This window comes from Mustela erminea, chromosome 21, assembly GCF_009829155.1.
Source record: "Mustela erminea isolate mMusErm1 chromosome 21, mMusErm1.Pri, whole genome shotgun sequence".
Lineage (NCBI taxonomy): Eukaryota > Metazoa > Chordata > Mammalia > Carnivora > Mustelidae > Mustela > Mustela erminea.
Genome location: NC_045634.1, coordinates 18,817,450 through 18,833,276, shown reverse-complemented (window position 1 = coordinate 18,833,276; position 15,827 = coordinate 18,817,450). Strand labels below are relative to the sequence as shown.

At 33.4% G+C, this 15,827-nt stretch overlaps 1 protein-coding gene and 1 long non-coding RNA gene across 6 annotated transcripts in view; one reads left to right on the top strand and one right to left on the bottom strand.

The window, feature by feature from the left end:
- LOC116581720 overlaps positions 1 to 7,077 on the bottom strand; it is a 77,306-nt gene extending 70,229 nt beyond the window's left edge. For both annotated transcript variants that reach the window (XR_004282186.1, XR_004282187.1), the window contains exon 1: positions 6,946 to 7,077. This is a non-coding gene — a long non-coding RNA (uncharacterized LOC116581720). The remainder of the gene's footprint in view (positions 1 to 6,945) is intronic.
- TUSC3 (tumor suppressor candidate 3) overlaps positions 1 to 15,827 on the top strand; it is a 249,556-nt gene that overhangs the window by 214,520 nt on the left and 19,209 nt on the right. For all 4 annotated transcript variants that reach the window (XR_004282185.1, XM_032328923.1, XM_032328924.1 and 1 more), the window contains exon 7: positions 1,523 to 1,586. Coding sequence is in view for 3 of the 4 variants with exons in the window: in XM_032328923.1 (XP_032184814.1) it covers positions 1,523 to 1,586 (64 nt within the window). In the remaining variant the exon portion in view is untranslated. The remainder of the gene's footprint in view (positions 1 to 1,522; positions 1,587 to 15,827) is intronic.

Below are 15,827 nucleotides of genomic sequence, written 5' to 3'. Positions count from 1 at the left end.
AGAGTTGGACACTTCACTGAGTCACCCAGAGCCCTCCATGGGCACTTTTACTAGTGCTTCCTGTAAGCAGTTACAACTGGTTAAATTTGGAGTGGCTTTTGAAAGTAGAGTCAGTGTATTTTCTAAATGAGTAGAAATAGAGGAAGAGAGGAGGGAAGAGAGAAGAATAGACTAAGATGATTCCAAGATTTTGGCTTAAACAACTGGAAAAATTATGTTGCCAATTCTGGAATAGAACCAAAGCTTTAATTTAATCAAATCACTAAGTTTTAGATTTTCAAGTGGAGTATATTAGTGAAAACTATTAGAATACCAAATCTCTTTTAGTCAGTTTGCTTGAAGCTGGGCTTAAAGAACATACCTAAACGTGTCTTTGGGTAAGACAGCTACCCTATGAATTACTGATATTAGAGATGGAAACAAAGACCAGTTAGGTCAGAGTAGAAAAAACAGCCTTTAATGAAAATACCAAGATGCAATTTATGACAAAACAGAAGACTTGATATACTTCACAAAGATCATAGAAATCATCTAATTCTGTTCCTGATTTCATAGACGAAGGGATATTGAGTTTCTGAGAAATTTGGTGACATGTCCAAGATTAAGGCCAAGAACGAGTAATTTATAAATCTGTAGTTACTCTTTATAAGAACATGCTTTAGGTATGCTTTCATCCATATGTATTGTCCAAAATAAAAACAAAAGGGTCCTCTCAAATGATAATTTTGCTTCAAATGTGGTGTTAAAATTGAGGACATTGGTTTATATTACAGATGTTATTTTTTCTTCCAAACTTTTTTTTTTATCATCAGAAAACCTAGAAAATGATGTGTATTTATAACAACTGCATAGCAGTTAATTTTCATAAGAGGTTAACAGCAGAAATAATGTGAGTCAGCTTTTTAAGCAGTAAAATATCCTAGATGGAGATTTGTCTCATATTTTCTGTAACTGATTGGCATCAATTATTAATAGTTCTTACTATGGTATGGAAAACTGTACATTTCTCAGTGTCGTAACAGTTTTATTTTTTTTAAGGCCAATTTAAATGCTCTAATGGAATGAATACATGTATAAAGCTATCTTATTTTAAAACTCTAATAATGGGGAAAAGAGCAATTTAATATTTGATAGTAATTTTTTCCTTAAAGATAAACTTAGTTGCTCTAATTTGTATCTTATATCTTCAGTAACTGTGGAGTAATCATTAAATTATATGCTTGTGTTTGTAGTAAACCTTTTAACAAATTACATTTAATTTACTTTTGATATTAAGTTGCTTTCTACAAATTACAGTATTTCAACCAACATATTCATCTGTTATTTCTAGTTAATTATTTTATTCAAAAGAATTAGAAACAGGAGTTTAGATTTTTCTATTATTTCCCTTCATAGTATAAAATTAAATATACAAAAAAAGAGAGAGAGAGAGAGAGAAAGGAAGGGAGGAAAGAAAAAAAACTTAGAAAAAGATCTGTTTTTCTTTAGATTGTAATTTTTGTTTCTTTGTCTTGTTTTATAGAGCTACATTCACGGAAGCAGCCAAGCACAGTTCGTGGCCGAGTCACACATTATTCTGGTACTAAGTATCCTTTAAAATACTGATGGATTGAAAAGGACAGAAGTTGCATGCTATCAAACTGGCTTTTTTTCATAGCAGTAATTATCAAGATTTTAAAGACATGAAATTTTAAACTTTACTATGTTACTTTCCAGTTCCTATGCCAATTATTTACTATTTAATTTTGCTTTTATCCTGAGTCATTAACAACCTATAATTTTCTCTTTTTTTTTCACTGACTGTTGAATTGCAAAGTATAGCTTTTGCTCTGCTTTGGTTATCTTTGACTAACATCTTTTTGTGGAGTTTGTGTGGCTTTACTTTAAAGGGTCCTAACGGAGAAAAATGTGTCCTAAAATATAAAAAACAGAATTTTAAAATACTATCTTACTACTGATTACCTTAAATAGTATGGTAAGTCAGAAAAGGGAGATTTAAGATGGTTAGACATGTCTTTTGGACCATAGCAGACTAAATGTTATCAATCAGATAATGGAGTACAATTTACGGTTTGGTGGTAGAAGGGCAAAGAAGACAGAATAGAACAGGAAAGAGGTTAAGTTGAAAGTGTCTAATTAAAACCAAACTCTGAATACTCTTAGAATGAAATAAAGTTACTCTTGGGGGAACACTAATGTTTGTGTGTCTTGAGAAATATTTGAAGGTCACATTTATAATGTTGAATATACTGAGTCATCATCAGGATTTAAAGTGTGCCTATAGAATTGTTTATAAAATTTGATTACTTTCCTGGTTACCAAGATTGATATTCAACTGAAGTAATCCAGAACAAATTTTTAGTATTTTATATAATCAGAGCTATTTAAACATTTAAGGGATCTTAGAACTCATTTAGGTCCAAACCTCATTTCATAGGTAGGAAAACTAAAACCTACAAAATTTAATTGACTTTTTTTAAGTTGAAGGAAGAACTAGGATTAAAATTCCCCTTTCTTTGTTATGGTCTATCAGCTAAGTTTTATATATGTTATTATGATCTATGACACAGGATTTTATGAATAAATGTCAGTCATTCCATCTTGAAGTTTTTGTTTTTAATCGAGAAGGAAACGACTTTAATATCATTAAGGTTTTTGTATTTCTCTACCTTATAACAGTGCATTTTTTTTTAATTCACCAGCAAGTATGTATTTTCTACCTTCAGCTTTTTAAGCAATCTACTTTATTTGCATAATATGTTCTGGACAGTGTGTCAGGTGTTAGTATATACTGAGTCTTCGATTAATTATAGTGGAGGAGAAGGGTAGGAGTGCTTAAAGCACTTGCAATTCTCAAGAAGCTCACAAATTTCCTCATTTATAAAACCAGGATTAGCAAAGTAACCAATAGCACTTTGGGGCTATTTTGGGGTTTTGGGGTTTCTTTTTCCCCCTTTTACTTTCCCATGAGTTCTGAATTCATATTTCTTCCACCCTTTACACATACTTGTATGCGTAATTGTGTATCTTCAGCCCATTTCTTGCTTGCATGTATTTAATTACCTGTGTGCTTTAATAAGAAGCTACTGGATTTATGTTTTTGCCGTAGTTTGTCTCCTAGATTAAAATCAGAAATAACAGTATTTTAATTAACATTCTCGAGTTTTGTGGTCTTGATCAGTAAGTGGCAGGTTTCTCTTTTCTAACTTTCATACAATAAGAAATTCATACTTTATGTACATCAGAGGTGCCTTGGGTGAGAAAATGGAATCCAGATTTATGTATTGGAACATCTCATTCTCCTTATCGGAAAATAAAGGAAGACCATCTTTACTCTTTACTTATCTCTACATTTTATACATGTACTTATGAAGCAAAATACATTTGTGTTGAAGCACATTGGTAGGAAACCAACTATTACAGGTGACATTTTAGCTCTTATTTATATATTGTAGGCCTTTATTTTCTATCCTATTTCAATCCATTAAACAGCATTTTAGCTGTGTACTTTCTTCAAAGCAGCTAGTCTATGAAACGCATCAGGAGTACCTAGCAAAAACCATGTTGAGACCATCATTGTAGGCAGGAATTCTCCAGGGTTTCATTTCATGGCTCACTGACAGCAAGCTGAGATTTAGGATGCAAAGAAATTGCACAAGCAATATGAAGGCTTCCATGTAGATTTTTAACAGTAATATGTAACAGATTTAAAAGTGCTTATTCTCTTTATGCTACCAATAGTTACTTACTCCTTTCTTCTCCTGGTTTGTTTGTTGTAAGGTAACTGAGAAAATGTCTTTTAAAATGGTGGACTCATCAAAACTACTGGGGAAATTTTAAAAGTAGCCGAAATAATAATTCCTGCTTTTACTTTCACTTGGCTGACTACCGATATTTTTTTAAACTTACCATGTATTTTTTTTTTGTAATTTGCATGTGTATTTTTCTTTTTTACAAAAAGGAAGGAAGGAAGGAAGGAAGGGAGGAAAAAAACCATAAATTCCAGATGGTCACTTCTTGTTTATCTAGAGAGAATATGCCTGCTTTTTGTTTTTCTCCTTCTGATTTAGTAAGCCAAATCATTAGGTGCAATTGCTGTATGCAAAATTTTGCTGGAAAAAAACTAAGAACAGATGGAATCATTTGATGTCATAGGTTATAGATTCATATTTACTAAAAATAAGATTTTTCTCCCCATTAGTGTTTTATTTTCTCAGTACCTTATTTAAGAAAAAAACAAAAAGCAATCCTAAGTAGTTCATGAGAGAAAACTATATAAAAAGGAGTAAGAAATACCACATTTTAATATGGAATATGTGAACTAAGAATAACTTATGTAATCCTTTTATTTTTCCTAGTAAAAATACATTGTTACTTATTTTTCATTCAGTTGTATTTCAATACCTGATGCAAATGTAAAATATTTGCTGTTTAAAAGAAGGTAGACTGATAGAAACATAATTGTAATTTAGTGTGACAAATGTTATAATGAGTGCTTGGAAACTCAAAAGGAAGAGCAACTCACTGCCTAGAGAACTTGCACTGACTTTTCAGGGGTTTTAGTACAGTGGAAAAAGGAGTTTCCCAGACAGAGAATGAATGAGAATATTCTAGTAGGAGGTCGAGCAGGTACAAAAACACAAAATGAGAGAGAATATTCACAAATGCTTAAGAGCAGATTGATGAAAGGTTACTTTGGATGTATAATGAAAATGGAATGAAGAAATTGCTAAGAAATTTGAACCTTAAGTGAATTCACCAAGATGTGGTCTATTTGTGCTAGCAGATACAGTATACATGAGTTCTAGGACTGACTTTTAACTTTTTTAAAACTCTGATCTATCCCTTAGTTCTCTACATCCTTCAAGTTCTAGGGTCTCAAGATGATGACATAAAATAAACATCTTTTCAAAGTAAAAATGCTGATATAAAAGACAAAGGGTACACTAGCAATAATAATTTATATATATACACACACACACACACACATACACTTTTCCTATGAGAAATACATTTGTTTTCCACTTATTATGAATGAATATTATTTCACTTTGCATTTGTTTTCAATCTGTGATAGAAAGCAAATGTTTTAGTATGTTATATCCAAGGAAAAACATACTACATTAAAAAAATGATGGATGCAAATTGAAGTTAATTTTAGATTTAGAGCTCTGTAAGTCTTCTTAATATGCTAACATTTTTTTCGACATCTGCTCTCACTTATCTTTAAATTTCAGTCCTCATTCTCTTCCTAGGAGCAACAGTAAACCTAACATCATGTACAACTGAGAATAGATCATAATATAGTACAAATGTATTTGTTACCTGTTTAGTAGGATGCTCAGTGCCTCTGGGTGCTGCGTATAATTTATACAAATAGCAGCTTCTGTTTTATGTGGAATTCTGTCAATATTTTGACTTTTTAAGCAGTGAAAGTTGATTGACAGATTTAGCAGAGAAACTCAGGTGTGCATTGCTATGACATTACTCAATACAAAGTGAAAGTAATACATGAAGTAGACTAGGATGTGTGTGTGTAGGCACAGGCATCAGGAAACTCAGAACGACAGAAAAAGTCCCCAAAACGTAGTTCAACCATCGCTTGGAATTCTTCAGTAAGACACAGCCAAAATGGCTACACTCACAGTTTAATGGCAGAAAATCAACTGTTTAATCCAGAGTTAAACATTGAAACTCTCAGATTAGTGCTGAGTCATTCAACCCTCTACTCAGTGAAGAAAGCCTTACCCATCAAGTCTGACAGACCATCATCTAGCTTTTACCTCTTTCTAAAAGTTAATATTTCACCTAAAAATTATGTTACAGATTTTTTTTTCCAAATGGTTAAGTCTTATGTAGGCCCTTTTTTAACCAAAACTTTGTCATTGATAGGCAAAATGATATGATATTTCACTTAAGTTAAATAATAATTCTCAACACTCAAAATCCTTAAATTAAAAAGGTATCTTTAAATAAAGAGAGGGAAAAGGGAAAGTTAGCTCTTTTAAGCCATTTTAGTTCATAATCTTAATTACAATCAAGTTTAAAGTAGGTTTGCAGCTTATTTTTTGGTAAAGCCTAGAAAACTCAAGTTTGCAGGAAATATTCTAAAGATAACACTTGTTTCTCAACCCTACTGCTTTCGTATAGAAAATTTTACCTTGCGCTTATACACAACCAAATAACTACTTATTCTTTTGCTTTTAAATCCTATTTTGGGGTTGTATGCACTGTATTTACTAAGTTCTCACATTTATTTTCAAGTAAATGAAACTAACTTCCTCTCAGATAGAACAGTTTATATTGCCTTTTGCACTACCTTGGATTCTGTGTAACACAGTTGACAACTAGTACCAATGAGTTCCAAATCCAGTCCGTCTACTATTTTAATAAATAAAGATCTATTGGAACATAGGCACACCTATTCATTTCTGTATTGTCTTGATTACTTTGCACTACAACAGCAGTGTTAAGTAGTAGCCATACATCATACAGCTTACAGAGAGTTCATATAGTTGTATTTATAAATTTATAGTTGAACCTTGAACAGTGTGAGTGTTAGGGTTGCTGACACCCCCCCCCCGCCATACACACACATTTAGAAATCCACATAATTATTTTTTTCTCCTCAAAAATGAAGAGCATGCTGTTAACTGGAAGTCTTACTGATAGCATATAATCATACGTATTTTTAAATATTATATGTGTTATATACAGTTTCTTACAAATAAAGCTCAAGTAAAGAAAATACTAAGAAAATCATAAAAAGAAAGTACATTTATAATACTGTACTAGAGTAACAAAAAAAATTTGCATACAAGTGGACCCCAGCAGTTTAGACCTGTGGTTTTCAAGATCAACTGTACTTTCTAGGCCTGTACAGAAAAATTCTGCAAATTACTGTTCAGTAGGATGCGGTAAGTAAAAAAAGCAAAAATCCCCAACCTTATGACCTCAAGAGAGTTGCTGTTAACTTATTATCTTTCTCTGCATTTCCTGCTCTTTTGTTACTTTGCTCTTCTCTCATCATTTTCATCTAACCTTGTGCTATCATCCTACCTGATTTCTTTTATGGTTTTTTGACTGGCAACTGTCACGTACTAGTTTGTGGCTTTGCATAAGTTATTCAGACCTCTCTGCTTCATTTTCCTTATTTGGAAACTGAAAAAAAGGATATCTGTCAAAGAGTTGTAGGGCAATGAGTAAGAGGACAAACAAAAATTTCCTGCCTTTTGGGGGGTCTAACATTGTAGCGGCAGGAAAAAGACAGTAAGTATTTTTTTTTTAATTGAATGTGAAATTTCTTTCAAAAACAATGTTACGGAGAAAAAAAAACAGGAAAAAGGAATGAGAGAGGTTAGAGGAGGCTTTTCTGATAAGATGTCATTTGAGCAGAAACTAAAAGGGAAGTGAATTTTGTGGATATTTGGGAGAAGAGCATTAAGCAGGGGAATATCAAGTACAAAGATGCCTAGGCAAAGAGATTTCGGTCTTGTTGGAAAAATAGCTAGTAGGACAAGAATAAGAGCAAACAAGAGCAGACACGTATAAGCTGTGGATCAGGATACATATCATGTAGGGCCTAGAGGCCACTTTAAATCTTGTTTATTCAGAGTGACATGGAAAGCTTTTAAATTGTTCTGAACAGAAGAGTGACATTACCTGACTTAAAGATATTAAGAACGAGAATGTTTTTAAGATTTAAGGGAATTTCATAAGCAAGAAACCACCACAAAATTCATAGGGAAAAATAATTTGCCACATTAAAATGACAACTATGCATAACAAAGCAATTTAAAGAAGAGAATGAGTTCAGCATCATGACAGTATGAGTTTGTCTTTTTTATTTACAAAATTGGACATTTGTAACCAAACAAAAGTACCTCAACTCAATCCACCAGGATACCCCTCTGTACTCCCTATAGTGGGTGAAGAAGATTTCAGAGAGGGCTGGATCCAAAGGAGTCTGTGAGTCTGTCCCGTACCCACTTACTGCCATCAGAAAAGGTAATGTGGAGAGTGAAAAGCTGGTACACTAACCGGAGATAGAGTATTTTGGGGATCCAACCAGCCTGATGGGAGAAACTGGCAAACAGTCAGACAAGAACAGACAAGTTTGGGGGCAGAGAAAAAAAGAGGAAAACAAACCCAAGTTGGCCTTCTGTCCCTACTAGATTTGGAAGGTGGTAAGCAACAGCAACTACTTCTCTGGCAGAAGAGGTGGAAAAGGAAAATGGTGAAGGACAGATGGACTGGCAGTGCAGGTTGCAGAGACCAGCAACACCCAGCTCCTGAGGAGGGACCTTATGACTGGGGAAAGGAAGAGTAAATGGAGAGAGGCAGACAAGAACATCAAAGGGTCTTACAAGAAAAGCATTTTCCTGCAGTAGGCTCCAGGATTTTCAGCCAAAGGTCAGCCCAAAGACCTCTGGAATTTCCCCACTGGAGGATTCTCTTACTGGCCCAAGGGCACTCCCATAGCCCCAGGTGTTAAGTCCATACCTACTCAGACTTTGCCCCTAGCCTTTTTTTTTTTTCTTCTGAACATAGTCGTTTTTTACAAGCCTGTTCCCAAGGGTAGCAAAGAAAGCCAGCTCAGTAAGAAAGCCCAAAACTTGTGCTATAGCACCACCTTCTGGAAAACAGAAGGTTTCTAACTGCCAGCCTGTTGAACTGTAAGGAAGTAAACAAGAAAGGCATGTGCTACTTCAAATGGGACAGTAGAGGCACATTTCATTCGATACTGAAAAAGCACAGTAATATGGTATCACAAAAAGGATAATTCTCAAGCAACCAAATCAAGGCATGGAATATTGTAATCTAATTGATAAAGAATTCAAATTTTCTTCATTAGAATGAAGAAATTTAATTAGTTACAAGAAAACAGGCAATTCAGTGAGCTCAGGAATAAAATTAATGAACAGAAGGAGTTCTTTACAAAGAGATTTAAATTTTAAAAAAAAGAACAAAACAAATTCCGGAGCTGAGAACCTTAATAAATGAGATAAAGTATACATTAGAAAGCATAGAAAACAGAGCACATCAAATGGAAGAAAGAATAAGCAAGTTGGGGGATAGGAATTTAGAAATGACTCAGTTGGAGTAAGAGGTAACTATTATTTTTAAAAAGTTAAAAAACCCTAAAGATTATTACTCTATCAGATAAGCAAATTCAGAATAATTGTATACCAGAAGGAGGAGAGAGAAAGAGGTAGAGTTTATTTAGAGTAGTAATAGCTGAGAATTTCCTAAACATGGGAAAAAAACTAGACATGTAAGTCTACTAAGTTAAGGAGGTGCCTTATTATCTCAATGCAAAAAGATCTCCAAGAAACTGTTAAAAATCATTTATAAAGAAATAATCTTAAAGGCAGCCAGGGGAAAAGGGAAAATAACCTAGAAAGGAACCCCCATTTAAGCTCTCAATGCATTTCTCAGTAGAAACACTATAGGCCAGGAGAGAGTAGAATGACTTACTCAACGTATTGAAAAAGTAAAGTTACCAGTCAAGTATACTTTATATCATAAAATTATCCTTCATATACGAGAGAGAAAGGCTGAAGAAGCTCCACACCACCAGATCTGTCTTATAAATAATGCTGAAAGAAGTTTTTCAAGTTGAAATAAAAAGATGCTAATTAGAAACACAGAAAAAAAGGAAAGTCCACAAATGTCTGATAGAGGTGAAAGAAATAGAAAACTGTAACTTTATATTAGAAAAGTATATTAACCACTTAATATAAAGGTTAAAGGAAAGGACTTTAAAAATAATTACAGCTACTGCAGTTTGTTAATGAATTCACAGCATAAAAAGAGCTGTTCTGTGACATCAAAAATAGAAAGCTAAGGAGTGAAGGGTAGAACTTTAATATGTGAATCAAGAAGTTGTTTTTTTTTTTCCCTGCTGATAGCAACTTATCTGAGGTATTCTGTCTAAGCCTCATGACAACCACAAGTTAAAAATCCAGATATAAGAAACAAAAAATGGGGGAGGACTTAGGGGGGAAAACTGAGCAAATTGCTATGGAAAACCACAAATTTACAAAGAAACAGAGGGAAAAAGAAACATTGAAAAAAAGAAACACTGAAAATCTGGAAGACAAAAGATGGTGGTAGTAAGTCCTTAGATACCACTATTCATGCTAAATGTAAATGGATTGAAATCTCCAATCAGAAGGCACAGACTAGGTGAACAGATTTTTTAAAAAGCAAGACCCAAATATATGTTGCCTGTCAGAGACACTTCAGCTCTAAACACACACGTGGGCTCAATATAAAGAAATGGAAAGGGAAATTTTAAGCAAGAGTAAAACAAAAGAAAGTGGAACTACCCATACATAGATTGGGCAAAATAGACTTCAGCCAAAAATGTTAGCAAGAGATAAAGTAGGTCATTATATAATGTTAAAGGGGTGAATACATCAAGAAGATATAATAATTGTAAATATATATGCACCCAACATACCAGAGCAGCAAAATATATTCAGCAAATACTAACAGAGCTGAATAGAGAAATTGAACACAATGCAGTAAGAGTAGGCAATTTCAGTAACCTAATGTCAGCAATGTATAGACCTATCCAGATAGATCATCAACAGGAAAATGTTAGAATTGGACCAAACTTTAGAACAAATGGACATAGGACATTCCATCCAACAGCATAAAACACATTCTCTTGTCAAGTGCACATGGAGCATTCCCAAGGATAAATGATTTGATAAGACCCACAACACATATTAGCAAATTTAAGAAGACTGTAATCATACCAACTATTTTTTCTGGACCACAATGGTATAAAATTATAAATCAATAAGAGGCAATCTAGGAAATCTACAAATGTGAAAACTAAACAACATATCTCTGAACAACCAATAGGTCAAAAAGAAATCAAAAAGGAAATTTAAAAACATCTTCAAACAAATGAAAATAGAAAATACAATATACCAAACTAATGGGATAAAGCCAAAGCAGTTCTGGGAGGTAAGTTTATAGCAATAAATGCATATATTAAGAAACTATAATCTCAAGTAAACAACTTTACACCTCAAAAAACTAAAGAAAGAACAAATTAAGCCCAAAGTTAACAGAAGAAAGGAAATAAGTACAAAGTAGAAAAAAATGAAATAAAGACCAGAAAATCAATAGAATGGACCAATAAAACTAAGAGTGGATTCTTCAAAAAGAAACAAAATTGACAAACATTTAGCTAAACCAAGAAAAAAAGACTCAAAATCAGAAATGAAAGTGGAGTTATTAGAATGGATACTTCAGAAATATGTAGGATCATAACAGACTTATATGAATAATTATATGCCAAAAAATTAGATAATTTAGAAGAAATGGATACATTCCTGGGAACATAATTTGCCAACACCAAATCAGGAAGAAATAGAAAATATGAACAGATCAAATATTAATAAAAATATCCCATCTGTAATCAAAAACCTCCCAACACAGAAAACCCCAGAACTAAATGGCTTCACTGGAGAACTGTACCTAACACTTAAATACGAATTAACACTAATCCTTCTCAATTCCACAAAAAAAACCCCAAACAAACAAACAAACAAAAACAAAAACAAAAAACAAAACTGAGTAGTAGAGAACACTGCAGATTCTATGAGGCCAGCATTACACTGATACTAATACTAAATAAGGACAGCACAACAGAAGAAAACTATAGACTAATACCCCTGGTGACTACAAATATAAAAATTTGTCAACAAACTATCAGTAAACCAAATTCAAGAACACTTAAGAAGACTTATACACCATAATGAAATGGGGTTTAATCTAGAATTCGAGGATGGTTCAACATGCAAATCAATAAATGTAAGACATAACATCAATAAAACGAAAGATAAAAAATCATGTGTTCATTTCAACAGATGCAGAAAAAGATCTGACAAAATACAACATCCTTTCCTGATAAAAATCCTTAATGGGATTATACCTAATCCAAAGGATTAGGTATATAGTCAGAACGTCAGAACATACCTTGGCATGATGAAAGCCATATAAAACAAACGCAAAGCTAACACTGCATCTTTCTTTAAAGATTTTATTTATTTATTTATTTGAGAGAGAAAGGAAGCAGAAGAAGGGGGAGGGAGAGGCAGATGGAGTAAGACTCGTGCTGAGCAGGGAGCCGGATGTGGGGCTCAGTCTCAGGACTCTGAGATCATGAGGTGAGCTGAAGGCAGATGGTTAACTGACTGAGCTGCCCAGGTGCCCCGTTAACACTGAAATTCAATGGGAAAAAAAAAAAAAAAGAGCTTTTCCTCTAAGATCCACAACAAGACAAAGATGCCTATTCTCACCACTCTCATTCAGTACTATACTGGAAGTCCTAGATAGAGCAATCAAGACACAGATACAGAAGGCATCTAAACTGGAAAGGAAGAAGTAATATTGTTGCTACCTGCAGATGATAGGAGCATATATATGTATGTATATATACACATATATATCAGTACCAATAAAGAGAATCCCAAACTCTGAGCCAAAAATTGTTGGCAACTAATCAACAATTTCAGTAAAGTTGGAATATACAAAATCAAGTTGCAGAAAAGAGCTGCATTTCTTTACACTAATGATGAAACATCTAAAAAAGAAATAAAACCATCTAATTTACAATAACATCAAATTTTTAAAAAATCTTAAGAATAAATTTAACCAAGGAAATGAAAAATCTGTATAACAGAACTACAAGACTTTGCTGAAAGAAATCAAAACACAAACAAATGGAAATGCATTCTATGTTTATGGATCCGAAGAATATTATTAAAACGTCTATACTTCCCAAAGCCATCTACAGACTCAATGTAATCCTCGTCAAAATGTAAAGGCATTCTTTTTTTTTCTTTTCTTTCTTTCTTTTTTTTTTTTGTAAAGGCATTCTTTACAGAAATAGAAGAGGGGTGCCTGGGTGGCTCAGTTGGTTAAGCGCTTGCCTTCAGCTCAGGTTACCATCCCAGGGTCCTGGGATCAAGCCCCACATCGGGCTCCCTGCTACATGGAAAGCCTGCTTTTCTCTCTCCTGCTATTGCTCCCCCTGCTTGTGCTTTCTCTCTCTGTATCAAATAAATAAATAATATCTTTACCAAAAAAAAAAAAGAAAGAAGGAAAGAAAAAGAAAAGGAAAGAAAAAGAAATAGGAGAAACAATTCTAAAATTTGTTTTGAACCATAAAAGGCCCCAAATAGCTAAAGCAGTCCTGAGGTAAAAGAACAAAACGAGAGGTACGACACTTCCAGATTTCAAACAATTCTTCGAAGCTGTAGTAATAAAAGCAGTGTTGTACTGACACAAAAACAGACCCAGAGACCAAGGGAATAGAATAGAGAGCCCAAAATTAAACTTTGGCATATACAATCTATTAATATTTGACAAGGAACCCAAGAACATTCAGAAAAAGACAGTCTCTTCAACACGTCTCTGGACCCCTATCTTGTGCCACCCACAAAAGTAAACCAAAATAAATTAAACATAAGATCTGGTACTATAAAACTCATAGGAGAAAACAAAGGAAAGAAGCTCATTGACAGCAGTCTTGATGGCAATGATTTTTTTGGATATGTCACCAAAAACACAACACAAGAAAAAAAATAAAAGGGACTACACCAAATTTAAAGGCTCTGCAAAGCCAAAGAAACAACATGGAAAGGCAGCCTACAGAATGCAAGAAAGCTTTTGCAAACCCCACATATCAAATAAGGGTTTAATATCCAAATATAATAAGAACTCCTACAACTCAATTACAAAAAGCAACTTGATTAAAAAATAGGCAGAGGAACTAAACAGCCATTTTTCCAAAGAAGATATGCAAATGCCAACAGATACATTAAAAGATGCTCAGCATCACCAGTCATCAGGGAAATGCAAATCAGCATCAACAGGAGATACCACCTCACTCTGTTATAATTTAAGCCTGTTATCAAAAAGATAAATAAATATTGGCAAGGCTGTAGAGAAAAGAGAATCCTTGTGCTCTGTTGATGGGAATGTAAATTGGTGTGGCCACTATGAAAAAACAATATGGAGTTTCCTCAAAAAATTAAAAATAAAACCACCATACAATTCATCAGTTGCACTTCTAAGTATGTGTCCAAAACCACTACTTTAGATAGATACGTGAACCCCTGGGTTTACTGTAGCATTATTTAGAATAGCCAGATATGGATGCAGCCTAAGTGTCTATTGATAAATGGTTAAAAAAAGTTGATACACAAATATTGTTCAGCTACGAAAAAGTAGGATGTCTTGCTGTTTGCAACTACAGGAATGGAATTTGAGCACATTATGCTAAGTGAGATCAAAGAAAGGCAACTACTGTATGATATACGTGGAATTTTAAAAAGCCAAACTTGTCAAAACAGTAAAATGGTGGTTACCACAAGAGGGAGGAAGGTGCTCAGACAGTGAAGAGTATGAAGTTAATAATGGGTAGTAAATAAACCCTAGAGAATTAATGCACAGTAAAATGAATATAGACAACAGTGTTGTACTGTAATCAAATTTGCTTAGTTTAGACCTTAATTATTTCTAAAGGGTAATTATGTAGTATGATATAGGTGATGATTATCACTACAATGGCAACTGAATTAAAATATATATCAAATTAATATGTTGTACCTCTTAAACTTACACAATGTCTTATGTCAAACATATTAAGGTTTTAATACATAAAAAGAAAAAAGGAGAGAAGACTTCTATTGCATTGTAGTTAAGAGCAAATGGGCATTGGCTCAGACAGCCTTGGTCTGAATTCTGGCTCTCGCACTACTTAACACCTTGTGCCAGTTATTAGTCTCTAATTTTCATTATCCCAGTTTGTAAGCAAGAACTAAAACAGCACCCACCTCACAGCACCATTAGAAGGCTTAATGAGAGAAATCCATGCACAGTGCTTAGCTCAGTTGCCTGCACATAGTTTAGGTAAATAAATGTTGGCTATTAGATTGAATATATACATACAAACATATAAGAACACATAAAGGAATAATCCAAATGTAACACTTCAACCAATTCATGTCCAGGAAAAGAAAGCACCGCACAAATTAACTTAAGGAAAATACAAATATGGGTAAGAGAGTTATGGGGAAATGGGGAAAAAAAGAGCAATATACAAAAGGTTAAACAAAGAGAGGAATCAACTTATCAAAGGATGCTCAGACTATTATTACAGATGGTCACCCATCAGTTTGGTAAAAGCAATAGTTCAGCAAAACTATTGATGAAATACAGGAAAAATACAGTGTGATTGTACCTTAGTAAACTTGAAAATACACATGCCTCCTCTTAAAAAAACTCTACCTGTAAGTGTAGATCTTACGGAAAATACAGCACATGTAAACAGATAATCTTGTAGGGATATTTATAATAGCAAACATTTGGCAACAATTGTGCATCAGTAATATAAAGCAATAAAATGTGGTATATGCTTAAGAAAATCCTGTAATTCTGTCTCAAATTGAATTTGCTTATTATTCAAAAACAATTCCAACAAGAAGCATACTACTCATGTAGTTTTCACATTGTAGCTTAACTATTTGCAGAGGAAAAGTACTAAAAAATGGTATGAAGAGCTTTTAATGGGGATTGGTTTTACTTGTGTAACCACAGTTAATATCCAATATTCTTTTGCCAAATAAAGAATACTTTTTCTTAAGATTATATCTGTGTATAGGTATGTTTATAACACACATACATATGTGCAAATGAGTGTTTATGTGTAAAATTTTATCCTGAATATATTTTTATATATGGCTATACTTTTATTAAAATATTTAAGCATTTAATTTTGTAAAACTTATTCCCCAGAAATA